At 44.9% G+C, this 14229-nt stretch overlaps 1 protein-coding gene across 11 annotated transcripts in view; it reads left to right on the top strand.

Annotated features, from left to right (window-relative positions):
- Positions 1-14229, top strand: part of RBFOX1 (RNA binding fox-1 homolog 1) — a 2434604-nt gene that overhangs the window by 1009718 nt on the left and 1410657 nt on the right. For all 11 annotated transcript variants that reach the window (XM_027528154.1, XM_027528150.1, XM_027528155.1 and 8 more), the window contains one exon: positions 200-262. In XM_027528154.1, the coding sequence (XP_027383955.1) occupies positions 200-262 (63 nt within the window). The remainder of the gene's footprint in view (positions 1-199; positions 263-14229) is intronic.

Genomic DNA, 14229 nt, shown 5'->3' with positions numbered 1-14229 from the left:
TGATTGGAGTGTGAAGGCCTTCAATGAAAATAATATTTGAAGCTTTGATCTTTATCCTTTTCATCTTCATCACCATTATCATTGTTAGGTTTTACCTATTTTATCGGTTAACCAGATATTAGTATGACCAAGACAGATGCAGACACAATTCAGGAATACGTTCCTAGGTACTAAAGTCTTCGTTTCTCTTTTTCCCTAGGAAACTGCTCGGAGAACTCATGCAAGTGGAACTTACAGCTTCCCTGAGCAGACTCAGCATTCAGTAAGTGCAGCTGCTTTTGAGCGGTCATTACATAACTCCATCCATGGCTTTGATTGTGTTTGTGATGAAAAGCTCTCTTCTGCGGGCCTGGGGTTCCCACAAACACTTTGTTGCCTGCTCCTGTCTTTCTTTTTTTGCGCCACTACATTGGGTTCAGAGGTGAGAAGAGGCTTTTCTGGGTAGTATCTTGAAAAAGAACATAAGGAATGTCAGAGAAGAGTAAGAAGGGTGTGATGGGTTAAACCTACCATTACTGCTGGGGGGTTAAATTAAATGTGCTTTTTTTTCTTTTTGTTCCCTGAGTTTTTCTCAATGCCCCTGTCCCAGTCACTGGAACCCTGCAAAGTCAAAAGAAATGGCAGGAAGCAGACACGTTAGTGAGACCATATATTTCTTGAGGCATTTCAGAGCAGAGCAGTTCTTTTTGCTCTTTCTGAGCCAGAATGCATTCCTCCTATATAAAAATGACTGTGAAAAAGAAGTTCTGTACTTTAAGATGCTGGGGTATGTTTTGGAAATTTCATTTGTTTTTAGCAAGTAAGCACTTTCTGCCGTCTGCCTTTCTCGTTGCACACAAGGACTTTATTTTTGGTGAAGTTAGCAGTATTTTGTCCAATTTCTCCCACTCTTATTTTTTTCTGATACACTAGCATTCAGAGTGGTGGTGGGGGTGACGCTGCATTCTCCATAAAGTCTCTGCCATCGGCCCGCTTCTGCCTGAGTTCTGTCGGTGAGCCACTTGTTTTCAGAAGAAATCTGTAATAATTTAGCCATAACTATAAAAATTTTAAAAGGCTTACTTAAAGAAATATTTATTTTTTTCCAAGATGTAGCTTCCTTCCTAGGTCTCGGAATTTTAGTATATTCTACTTCTGAGAGTGCTGGAGACTAATTTGATACATCAAATATCATAAAGGGGCAGGTAGAAATTGGTGGCTGTGGGACTCCAGGCCTGGAAGAGGCTGATCAAAGAGAATTCTTTCACCCTCAGTGGTGTTGCAAGACTCCTGTTATTGCTGTGGCATTTGCATATGCGAAGGGAGCCGGGAAACAGGAGGAGACAGAAAGAAATAAGAAAGATGATGTATTCGCCGCTCGCTCGCCACATCAGAATGACTAAGTGTAACCCTGATCAGCTAAAGCTTGTATCACATAGGAGATTAGACCCACAGCTTTTGTTCCCAATAAGAAAGGAAATTTCATGTTTAATTCCCTACATGCCACATCTATCCTTTAATGCCTTTGAAGTTCGGGCTACAGCATCCCTTGAAAACTGGGGAGATTTTGTTAGTGAAACAAGGAGAGGGCTGTTTGGCATGCAGTCTGTTCAGATCCATTTGGTGCCAAGTTAAGTATGTATGTTTCTCTAGCTGTTCCTGTTTCAAGCAGTGTCCTTCTGGACTTCTTGGTGGTGCTGGAGCAGGCCGGGGAGGAATGGGGGACGGAGGGTGTTGAGGGTGGGTTTTCCAGTGATGCATGCCCCTTCCACCTTTCTCTGTATCTTCTCGACACGATACAAATTACTGCTTCCCAGAAAGAAATCCGTGTTCCTTTCCAAGATTGGGGCTGAAGACTCTGACCTAGGGGAGTCTCTGGTCCCTGAGATAATTAGCACACTGTTGTAAGAAACTCATGTTAATTTGTCTATGGATATGGTATTTTCATATCTACAATTGCAGTCAGAAGAGGAAAAAAATATTAATTTGCTGCTCCAAACCAGTGTGCAGATATCTGATAATTTTTTAAAAAAATTAAAAAGGAAGAAATGGAAAACTTCTCATCGGGGATGTTTAGAGCTGTGGCCCAACCTCCGTGCCCGATAGATTCTGATGCCTTCCTGTTATCATAGCTTCTCTGGCTCAGTGTGTACCTCCACCAGCTCCCAGGGCCCACAAGTACGTAGGTGGAGTTCTGGGAGGTTGCTTGGTTACCAGGAAAGGAGATGATCTGGCATGTCCACTGGGCCATGTGCCTAGTCCTTGGGTCCCCTTCACCAGTCCCGTGTGTGGTACCTCATTGCAAGGGTTGGGAAACAACTCCAGCCTCTCATGGGATTTTATAGGGAGCAATGGCTGCAGTTGGAATTTTCTCAGATCTAACTCTGTGCCTGGGCTGATGCACTGGCTATCTTATTTTAGGCTGAGACAGGGTTGGATATCGTTGGCTTCAGAAAATCCGTGTCCAATTTCCTGTTTTCAAAGTTTGGTGATCGCTCGTTGCTTTTATTTTTTCCCAGAATTCCCCATCTGTGTTAACCTTAGGACAGATTGGCCAATGTACATGATGCAGGGGGTTAGCTCACATGACCCTACGTCTGTGTAGGGCATCTGGTTCCCACATCCCTTTATGAGCTGCATCTAGACGGAAAGCTGCATAAAGCTGATTGTAGCACCATCAGCAGTTGATCTTCTGCCTCCGAGTAATTTCTTACAACTTTTATCTCTTTATTTAAGTGAATTTTAACAACACTTTCTTTTATTTTGGAGAATAGCCAATTAACAATGATGTCATAGTTCCAGGTGGACAGTGAAGGGACTCAGCCATACATATACACGTATCTATTCTCCCCCAAACCCCGCTCCCATTCAGGCTGCCACATAACTTTGAGTAGATTTCACTGTCCTCCAGCGTTTAAATTTAACTTCCAGTGGAAGCCTTCCTTTGACCTCTGTCTTCTGTCAGATTGCACTTTCATGGCATGCTGTGTCAGAATTAAAACTCATTCATTCGTTGAGCAAAAATTAATGTCATGTTTGTCTTTTTCTTTAGTCCAGTGCCATCCAGTAGAACTTCCTGTGATGATAGGATAGTCTTTATCTGTGCTGCGCAGCGTGGTAACCACCAGCCGGATCTGGCCATCGAGCCCTTCACCTGTGGCCATCAGCACTAGGAATTGAGGAATTGAGCCTGCAATTTTGTTTGTTTTTAATCAAATGAAGTTTAAGCAGCATGCTGTGGCTACTAACAGCCTACCACGCTGGGTAGGGCATCTGTAGACCAGAGGTCCTCTGAATGCAGGGGCGAAGTCTGAGTTGTCCATTCTTGTACTCAGGCTGTTAATCAGCTGATACAAGTCAGTGTGGAAATGGGTTGGTAAGCTTCTGCTGTCCCAGACAATTAAGCATCTTTCACCCCTGCAATTCCATATGCCTTATCCCCCCACATGGACCCTTGATCCAGAACTAAAGGATTAATGATCTTCCTGCCTGGTCCTTTGGTGCCCTGACATGTGTCCATTCTAACTGGTTGGTGTCTGACTCATGCTGGTCATTAAATAATATATGTGTGTGCTAACTCACTTCAGTTGTGTCCAGCTCTTTGAGACCCTATGGACTGTAGCCCACCAGTCTCCTCTGTCCATGGGGATTCCCCAGTCAAGAATACTGGAGTGGGTTGCCATGCCCTCCCCCAGCTTATCCTCCTGACCCACATGGGTCAAACCCACATCTCTTACATCTCCTGCATTGGCAGGCAGGTTCTTTACCACCAGGGCCACCTGGGAAGTCCAAATACTATATAAGCTCTGATTATATTCACAGTGGTGACTGTACTCATGTCCATAATAGACAATCAGTACTTGTTGGGCATAGTGATGGGTGAACACCTGGAGTGATGGGGGATGAACAGATGCCATGAGTGCGGCTCATCTTCTGCTGGAGTGTTATATAAGTGAGGACGACAGAACTGACCTTAGAGCAGAGAACAGTCTGGGTCACCCTGATGCTGTTTTTTGTCCTCACCTTTCGCTGAGTATTCTTCTTCCAAGCTTCTACCTCTGCTTTGTCTGCTGTGGGGCCCAGAACACCTGGCTTCAGATCTGACACTGGGCTCTAGTGCCACGTGCAGCACAGGCTGCTGTATCTCTCCACTTACTTCTGGCTGTCATTTCTGACTCTAAATTCCCAACGCGAAAATCCGATCAGACCCCACTCACTCACCTAAGGATACCATTCTCCTCCCAGGGACCCCACTCCCAAGCTTTAGCCATCTCTGCCTTTGTCTTTCTCCTCATGCACCATCAAGAAAGAAATGAGCTTTTGATCTGGGTCTTCTAAAAGCCTCACTTCCATACCCTCTTGTTGGCACACACTCCACAAAGTCCTTCTTTACACGGTGAAGTCTTCCTAACTGGTCCTCATGCCTGAAGCCACCTTTCCCCTGGGTTCTATTCTATTTATGGAAGGAATAACATTCCTGAAGCATGAATATCATCTTGTTTAAAAAACTAGTTACTACCAAACACCCGCCCTTCTCTCAGAGGATCCCTAAATACCGTCTGTTCCAATTGGGCAAGATGATCTCTTGAGTTCTAAATATGTTTATTTCCCAACATCATGCATTTGCAATCCTCAGTCTCTTCCCTGTGGTCTTAGTATAGAAACTTCTGTTACGATCTCTGTGAAGACCCTCCTGATGAAAGAAGTTTTACCCATGTACTTGAGTTCCTTGATTCCCTTTTGTAGGAGAAAGAAAATACCAAGTCTCTTTTCAGTGTACAAGCGTGACCCCCATGATCCTATTTTTAGAATCTGGAGCTCAGTGGAGCAGATAAGAGGAGAACAGTGCAAGGGTGAACAGGAAGAGAAGGAGCAATGATGGTCACCCAGGGAGGTGGAATTCTTTTGAGTTAAAGAAATCAGCAGCCTGACTGGGGGTGGGAGAGGGCGAGCATCACTGGGAATTCAAGAGGGAAGGAAGAACAAGAACAGGAACAACACAAGAGCATCAATTTCATCCATGTCCAGACCTCGGGAGGGTGTCTGCCATTTGGAGTCCCATGATCTAGAGGGCATAGAAAAAGATGCTCACTGACCTTCTCACTTTCATTGTCACTTAGCCAACCAGCTGCTACCACCAGACACCCTTGATCACACATCCCACATGTGTGTCTCTTGTCTCTCTTGAACTGCTGCCTAGCAGAGCCCTAAGGCATTCTTCCTTCTCTCCATGTCTCCCCTCTGCAGGATTGGGAGTAGGAATTCAGGGGATATTTTTGATTTAATGAGTATAAGGAAATGAGAGGTGAGAAAGGAGAGTGTAGGGAGAGAAATACAAGAAGACAAGCATTTCCTTCTGCTCCTGTATTGTTCAAGCAGGGGAAGATACGAAAGAATGAAAATTATAAGGAAGATTTGTGTGAGGGTAGAATTTCAGGACCATGGATAGAGAAGAGAAGCCTGAAGTGGTACCTGGCTTGCGGTTCTTCATCATTTCTACCATGGTGCTCATCATGACCCGTATTTATCCTGTTTATTACTTGTGTATTATCTGTCTCCTCCATTGGGCTGGAGGATATAGAAGGTATGGTTTGTGTCTTCCTTACTCACTGCTATATCCTATATCCCTAACACCTCTCAAATGAGAGGCACACATCTATTTTGCAAGAATTATTGAGCTGCATAGATTGAGGGTATGAAAGACGATCACACTATTTGTACTTTGAATCATTCTTCTGTCATTCCTAATCACTTACAATTCACCTCTATGCCATGTCTCATTCAAGACCAACCTCTGAAACATCAGGAGAGCTAGACTCATGTCCCGGCATTATTAATCGACTGTGTGAGTCTTCTTCCCCCTCTTTTTGGCTGTGCTGGGTCTTCATTGCTGCATGGCCTTGCTCTAGTTCCAGTGACGGGGAACTGCTCTCTAGTTCTGGTGCCTGGGCTCCTCATTGAGGTGGCTTTTCTTGTTGCACAGCATGGGCTGCAGAACACAGGCTCAATGGCTGTGGTGCACAGGCTTAGTTGCTCCATGGCATGTGGGATCTTCCTGGGCAAGGGAGCAAACCCATGTCCTGGATTGATGGGTGGGTTCTTTACCACTGAGCAACTAGGGAAGTCCCAACCATGTGATTCTTAACAATACATTTGACCAAATTTAAGTTTCCTCATTAAAAACTGTAATAGTAACAGCAAGGAATTGAACTCCAGTAGTCTGGACCTGGGTTTCCTTGATGCCTCAGACAGTGAAGAATCTGCCTGCAATGTGGGAGATCTGGGTTCCGCCCTTGCATCAGGAAAATCCCCTGGAGAAGGGAATGGATACCTACTCCAGTATTCTTGCCTGGAGAATTCCACGGACACAGGAGCCTGTCTGGCGACAGTCCACGGGGTCACAGTCAGACATGACTGAGCGACTTTCATGCACTCATTTGGTCTGTAACTAAGGCCCCTTCCAAGTTGGGATTCAGTAAACAAACATGGAAGACAGAAACTAGGCCAAGGAAGAGAAGGCTGAGGGAGGGTATCATTATCTCAGCAAGGCCAAGATTGTTGAGTTATGACTAGAAGTGGTTCTTCACACCCCGACCTGTGGGCAGAAATGAGCCCCTTGTCTCCTGGACAAGAAAGAAAATATATCAGACACGTTGGGGACTAATGCAGTACTGATATTCTGCCTTCTGTTTTCTGTATTAATAAGTTGATAGGGCTTCCCTGGTGGCTCAGATGGTAAAGAATCTTCCTGCAATGCAGTAGACCTGGATTCGATCCCTGGGTTGGGAAGATCCCTTGAAGGAGGGCATGGCAACCCACTCCAGTGTTCTTGCCTGGAGAATCCCATGGACAGAGGAGCCTGGCAGGCTTCAGTCCATAGAGTCACAAAGAGTCAGACACGACTGAGTGACTAACACACATACACAATAAGTTGATACTGATAAAGTTTGATCCACACACATAGATTGCTTTAGAGAATTAGAGGAAATAAAAGCAGATTTTGCCTGCAACCTCTCATACTGGCTTGAACACATAAGAGGCAAAATCTTGGTATTCATCCTGATTATTCATCAGTTCCCAGCTGAATGACCAAGGAAAACAATGACTCGGGATTTCTGCTAAATCCCTTCACTTAAGCTAAAGATTAGATCTACTTGCTGTTTCTATTTAACATTGTAATATGAAATATATATATATATATATATGTATATGTATATAAAGACATTGGTGAACCTGTGGCAATGGCTGGAAATTGCAAAGGACAAACAAAAATTTCAGTAAAGTGGCTGGTTATTGAGTTACAGCAACAAGGAATTTGGTTTCTCGGAGTAGAGGAAGCTACAGATTTTTTCAACTTTTGGCAGGCTCCACAGAAGGATAAACTTTCTCCAATTGCTGGTAGCCAGAACAGTTTTTTAAATATGTGACTAGTTTCTTTGGAACCCAAGTAATTAATTCCCACAAATAAAGATTCTTGACTCATTGAAAAATTATGTTTAAGAATGTCTGATCTATGTTAGCTTAAAGAAAGTTAAACAGGGATTTCTTCTTTGTGTAATGGGAATATGGAAACCCCAACTCTGTGCCTGGCACACAGTCAACACTAAATAAATGATAACAGTGATTACCATTTTTGTTATTCAGAACAATGGCATAACTGAGAAGTCGTCTCCTCTCACTGATTGACATGTGTGTGTGTGTGAGTATGTGCATGTTGGCAAGTTGGTTAATTCACTGGACCTCAGTCCCCATTTTTAAGGAGGATGAGTCATCTTGGAAAAACTGTATTATTGTATACTGCAGCTCAGTTCTTAGGAGAGTGACATAAAGAGAATACTCACTCTGTGATGTCTTCATTCATTCATTTATGAACAGATAACTATAGAGAATTATTGTGTTGGATTCTTGCTGGGTACTACGGATATTGCAGCAGACAGACGGACATGGGGTCCTGAATTTATGATAAAAGTTAAGTAAATAAAACATTCAAAGTTCTATTAACTATCCTAAACCATTCAGTCACAGAGAGACATATATGTTGGGCTCAGAAGACAGGGATATGATTAGATTCATCTCAGACGTGGGCAAGGTCAACAGTTATCCACATTATAGGTAAATTCTTCTCTTCCATCTTCCCAAGCCAATTTTTTTTTTCTTCTTTTTGAGCTGGCTGGTCTTTGTTCTGGCCCTCTCTCACCCTTTACCTGCAGTGCTCTTGCAGGGCACTGCCCCCCAGCTCCCCAGAAGTGACCATTTTCACAGAACACTGCTGGACTCTCCCCACCAAGTCTCTAAGCTTCCCTCTGCAGAATCAATGCCCATTTCCAGCTACTAATGCATTAATAACAGAAACGTCCCTGGCTGTGACCTACCTGAGTCATTACACACTAATCATCGGAGGCAATTTCAAGCAGATTGACTAGTGATCAGTGTCCTCCCCGGCGTCCAGGCAGGAGGACACACCACTGCCTTCATGGCCCGGGAGCAGATGGCTGAGAGCGTGATCGCTCACCACAGCTGGTGCGGCTCTGACTCCAGGAAGGGGACTCGCCATGTCTTGCATGCAAAGCCAGGCTCTCTCACCCAGGGGCTCTGCTCCAAGGGCCCACCTTCTGTTTCCAAACAGATTCCAGGCTCTCCCTGACCTTCTTTGTGCCCATTTGAAAATCAGTGCTCAAATAACTCTCTGCAGATGATGAGGAAACAGGATTGGCCTGCACCCCAGTCTTTCTAATAGACGTGGCTGCCACAAACCAGTCCAATTCCTCTCCCATGATTCAGTGTCATTCCTTGTCCAGATTCATGGCCCAGTGTGGGCCCGTGAACCAGTGTTCTGATCTCTTCCCTCAAGTTTTAGCTTGAGTGTTTGTTTTCCTGTTGCTCAGTCACTGCCCACGATCATTGTTTTCAGGGTGACACGATACATCCACAGAATGATGCCTTGCTTCCTTATTATGAAATATCTAGAAAGTTCCCATTCTTTTCACGAACACTATTATTGTCACAGTTAATGACTCAGGATCTATAGAGTCTTCTTCCTGGGATAACTTCCAGGGGATGTACCCCTGAGGGGAATTTACACAGTCAAAGGATAAGAGCATCTTTTTCACTTTGGGTGCATAAGGTCTCTTTTTAATTTATATACAAATGGACGGTTAATTTACAGCCAGCTCACTGTATTTTAAGTTTTCTACTCTTAACTGCCTATGTTTTATTACCCCATAAGGAAGATTCAGGGAGTTCCCTGGTGGGCTAGTGGCTATGACTTCAAACTCCCAGTGCAGGAGTTCAATCCCTGGTCAGGGAACTAGATCCCACCTTGCAGAACTAAGAGTCCATATGTCACAACTAAAGATCCTGCATGCGACAATGAAGATCAAAGATTCTGTTTGTCACAACTAAGACTCAATGCAGCCAAATAAATGAGTATTAAAAAAAAAAAGTACTGCCCCCTAAAAATAAAGAGAATTCAGATTATATTTAAGAGGAACTAGGCAATGGAGTGGTAAATGTGAGTCGGATCAAATCTTTACCTTCAAGGCACTCACAGAGAAGGAGAAGCCAGATTAGGGAATAGCCCACTGCTCCCCCAAACAGCAGAGCCCTAAGGAAGATGGAGCTTCAGGACCACTGGCTTCCGGCACAAGACTCCATTTCTGAGACTAGTGTCATTCAAGAACCTTTCCCTTTGATCTGAGTTGAATGTCATGCTGTTTCTTGAGAAGGGTTTACAGACTCAGTGTATTGGGAGTCTCAGGTTCTCCAGTCCCATGTTTGCTGTTCAGTCGCTCAGTCGTGTCCAGCTCTTTGCAGCCCCATGGACTGCAGCACGCCAGGCTCCCCTGTCCTTCACTGTCTCCCAAAGTTTGCTCAAATGCATGTCCATTGAATTGGTGATGCCATCCAACCATCTCATCCTCTGTCACCCCCTTCTCCTGCCCTCAATCTTTCCCAGCATCAGAGTCTTTCCCAACGAATGGGCTCTTCACATAGGGTGGCCAGAGTATTAGAGTTTCAGCTTCAGCATCAGTCCTTCCAGTGAATATTCGGGGTGGATTTCCTTTAGGATGGACTGGTTTGATCTCCTTGCCATCCATGGGACTCTCAAGGGTCTTCTCCAGCAGCAGTCCCATGTATCCTTGTTATATCTATAAATTCATTTATGAGAACTCAGTTGTGTGCATTGTGTTCTCAGTCTAAGTTTATGAGCCATCCATTACAGTACACTCTGAAAAATTCTGTTGGTAGAAATTCATAAAAATTGCACACTGCTAGCTAAAGAAGCAGTGAGCCTTTTGGCTGTGTGTGCTCAGTAGACAGTGGGTTACATCTAGTCATCGAGGTTCATTTAGATTCAGGTAAAGGAAGCAGCAGTCCTGGAGGGAAAAACACAGACTTTAAGACAAATAAATGGGGATTCAAATCTTGGCTCTCTATTTATCAGTCCTGCAAGTTTGGGAAAGTTATGTAACTTTTGTCAGCCCCAATGTCCTCTTCGATAATGAGGAAAGCAGTCACAGGCCAAAGGTTTCTTGTGAAGATTAAATGCAGATTCCTTTTGGGGAGGAGAGGGCATCTGTTTGAGGAAAGCCACTGGGATGGAGAATAGAATACTGAGAGCAGAACCTTGGCAGCAGTCAGCTCAGCAGAATAGAGAAGCAGAAACATTTTTCTATTGGGATTTCCCTGGTGGTCCAGCGGTTAAGACTCTGTGCTACCAAAGCAGGGGGTAACAGGTTTGATCCCTGGATAGGGAACTATGATCCCACATGCTATGTGGCATGACCAAAAATCTAAAGAAAGAAAGAAATAGGAAGGAAAAAAAAAAAAGTAAATTGGAACAAAAACGAAAACATGGCTCTGTTTCAGTTGAGGGAGACCTGGTTGTGGTTCTGACGGGCAAGAAGATGGAAGGAGAACTGAGGCAGAGGACAGAACCAGCAGGTTGGTGGGGATGCGACCACATATGAGGGGAAGGCCCTCACATGGCTTGGACTAGAGGTCAGTTTGAAGTCATTTGCCTTGTCATAATCCAATCGTTCACTCTGTCTGCCTGTTTGCCGACTCCCAAGAGTGAAACTAACCTTTCACTTCAAAACACTTACATTTAAAATGTTTTTGAGGGACTTCCCTGGGAGCCCAGTGGTTAAGACTCCAGACTCCCAGTGCAGGGGACACAGGTTCAATCCCTGGTCAGGGAACTAAGATCCCGCCTACTGCACTGTGCAGCCAAAATTTAAAAAAAAAAAATGTTTCTGAGAGTGAGCTTTTTATAGATGTTTCCTGAAGTGATGTGTTCCTGTCTGGGTCCATGCTGAGCAGAACTGACGTTGTTCTCAGTCATTCTGAAGGTGACAATGAGTGCAGGACATCTGCTCCCACCAGGCCTTGGGCTAAACTTTGTACACGAAGCTCTGTACCTTCTTTCATCCACAGGAGGACCTGTGAGATGGGTCCTGCTAATGCCTACAGTTTCGCAGATGGGGAAACAGACCCTTGAATGGGTTACGTGGGCTGCTCATACTCAGATGGCCAGAAAGTGGGGGGGGGGGGGGAGCTGGGCTGGACTCTGGCCATCTCAACTCTGGAGTCCACTCTTGACCACTGTATACTAAGTTCTTTCTACGTGTAGGACCTGGGTCCAAAGTGCCAACAGGGCTGAGCATTTTAGTCCAGAAATAGTGGCAAGGAGTTTTGGCTGCAACAGAGGTTGGAGGCTTGTGGCACCTAAACATCTCAGTAATATCTTATTCCTGTTGTTCAGTCATTAAGTGGTGTCTGACTCTTTGCACCCTCATGGACGGCAGCACCCCAAGCTTGCCTGTCCTTCACCATCTCCTGGAGCATCTAGGTTGTTTTTATTGTCTATAGTGTAGGTGACATTGATGACTGGTATGATTAAAGATAAAACTTTGTGGAGCTTTCCTTTCTCTTCCTCTCCATGCAAAGAAAGAATGAGAAACATGATGTATGCTACACCATGAACACAGAAACTGCAGCATGGTCTGTGGTTACCAGGGATGTTGCATTGAACGGAGACTCCTGATAGTCGAGCCTAGTAGGTCCACCTAGAGCCCCAGGCCTAAGTCCTTCTGTTGCTCAACATGCTTGTACAGTAAGTCCCCTACATACAAACCCTCAAGTTGAGAACTTCCAAAGATATGAACGTGTGTCAAGTTCCGGCAAGGAACCGAAACCTGTGCCATCAACACCAGATGTGAGCCAAAGAGCAGCTTGTCCTCCATCTCCTACTGTTGGCGATCCTTCAGCTCTCCCGTCTCCCACCTTCTCTCCCTGCCCCAGTCAGGACCTGTTCTTGCCTGTTCACTTGATGCCAGCCCCTGTATGCCAGCTGCTGTACTCTGCTACTGTACTTTTCAACATACCATCCTGTAAGATTGAAAATGTTTTCTCTATTTCTTGTGTTTGTTGATGTGCTATTTGTGTGAAAAGTATTATTAACCTATTACAGTACAATACTATACAGCTGATTGTGTTAGTTGAGTAACTAGGCTAACTTGGTGGACTTGCAAGCAAGTTTGACTCATGAACATGCTCTTGGAATGGAACTCGTTCATATGGAGGGGATTTACTGTAGACTCAAGGTGGGCTGCCGTCTATGGGGTCGCACAGAGTCAGACACGTCTGAAGCGACTTAGCAGCAGCAGCAGCAGCAAAGTGGCTTGATTCTTCCATCAGCATTTTAACTGGGTTGCAACTGAAGTTCAGTGCTGAGAGCAACAACAATTAAACAAAACAAAACAAAGGTGAGGGAGTGACCAGCAAGGAACTAAATTGTCCCTTTGAGATGTTATATGTAGCACTTGTTGTTCTTGTTCAGTCTCTCAGTTGTATCGACTCTTTTCCACCCCATGGGCTGCGGCACGCCAGGCTTCCTTGTCCTTCACTATCTTCTGGAGTTTGCTCAAACTCATGTCCATTGAGTCAGTGATGCCATCCAATCATCTCATCTTCTGTCACCTCCTGCCCTCAGTCTTTCCGAGCATCAGGGTCTTTTCCAATGAATTCGCTTTTATACAATCATATTCTTGCCTGGGAAATCCCATGGACAGAGGACCCTGCCAGGCTACAGTTCATGGGGTCACAAAAGTCAGACATGACTTATTGAGTAAACCACCACCACATATATATAATATACATGTGGATAAAGAGTCAGCCTGCAATGTTGGAGACATGGGTAGACAGGGGTAGACATGGGTTCAGTCCCTGGGATGGGAAGATCCCCTGGAGAAGGAAATGGCAGCCCAATCCAGGATTCTTGCCTGGATAATCCCATGGACAGAGGAACCTGGCAGGCTACCATCCATGGGCTCGCAAAAGAGTCAGACATGACTCAGCACGCATGTACACATATATAGTTTAACACTATGAATATTCATAGGTGTTTTCACAGTTATTTTAATACAGAATTATGAGACTGGGGAAGTGAAGAAGGATTACATCTATCTCAGTCTAAAGTAAAAACGACTTGTTATTCAGAGCACAGGGTCCTGCTTCCACATGGTGGCCACTGTCTCAGGTCGGGTTACAAGCTCCTTTCTTAAGGCTGACTCTGCAAACATGACTTTGAACAGCCAGGCAGTGCCCCCTCTGCACAGAGCTCCTGAGAAGGCTTGTACATCTTTGCATCCTTCTTCAGCAGTCCTCACGGTGCTGAGCTCAGAGCTGTGGATGGTACGATATGTGTCAAGCCCTCTATCCTCCCTGTGAGAGCTTTGATCAGGGATGTGGTCAAAGGTGAGGCATCAGAACTGGTTCCCCACCGTCCCTGTGATCCTCGTCCTTGTCTCTTCCCAACAGGAATTGCCCTCTCACTGTATCCGGCAGGCGGCTAGAGCCCTGCTTTCATGCACTGGACAAATACGCATTGAATCCTCTTCTATGCCAGGCATGGTTCTAGCTGCTGGGGACAGAGTGATAAACAAGACAAGCGAGTTCCCAAATCCATGGGGCTTATAGTTCTCCAGAAGAAGCAAATATTAGACAAACAGTCATACAAATCAACATATGTTCTGTGCAATAAATGCACAGCATGTTATAAGAACCTGGACAGAGTGTGGTGGGCTTCCCATGAGACTCAGTGGTAAAGAATCCTCCTGCCAGGGCAGGAGATGCAGGAGACAAAGGTTTGATCCCTCATCAGGGATGATCCCTTGGAGTAGGAAATGGCAACCCACTCTAATATTCCTCCCTGGAAAATTCCATGGACAAAGGAGACTGGTAGGTTTC

This window comes from Bos indicus x Bos taurus, chromosome 25 (genome assembly GCF_003369695.1).
Source record: "Bos indicus x Bos taurus breed Angus x Brahman F1 hybrid chromosome 25, Bos_hybrid_MaternalHap_v2.0, whole genome shotgun sequence".
In the NCBI taxonomy this organism is placed as follows: Eukaryota; Metazoa; Chordata; class Mammalia; order Artiodactyla; family Bovidae; genus Bos; species Bos indicus x Bos taurus.
The sequence above is the reverse complement of the archived record's forward strand: the minus strand, read 5'-3'. Positions and strand labels throughout refer to the sequence as shown.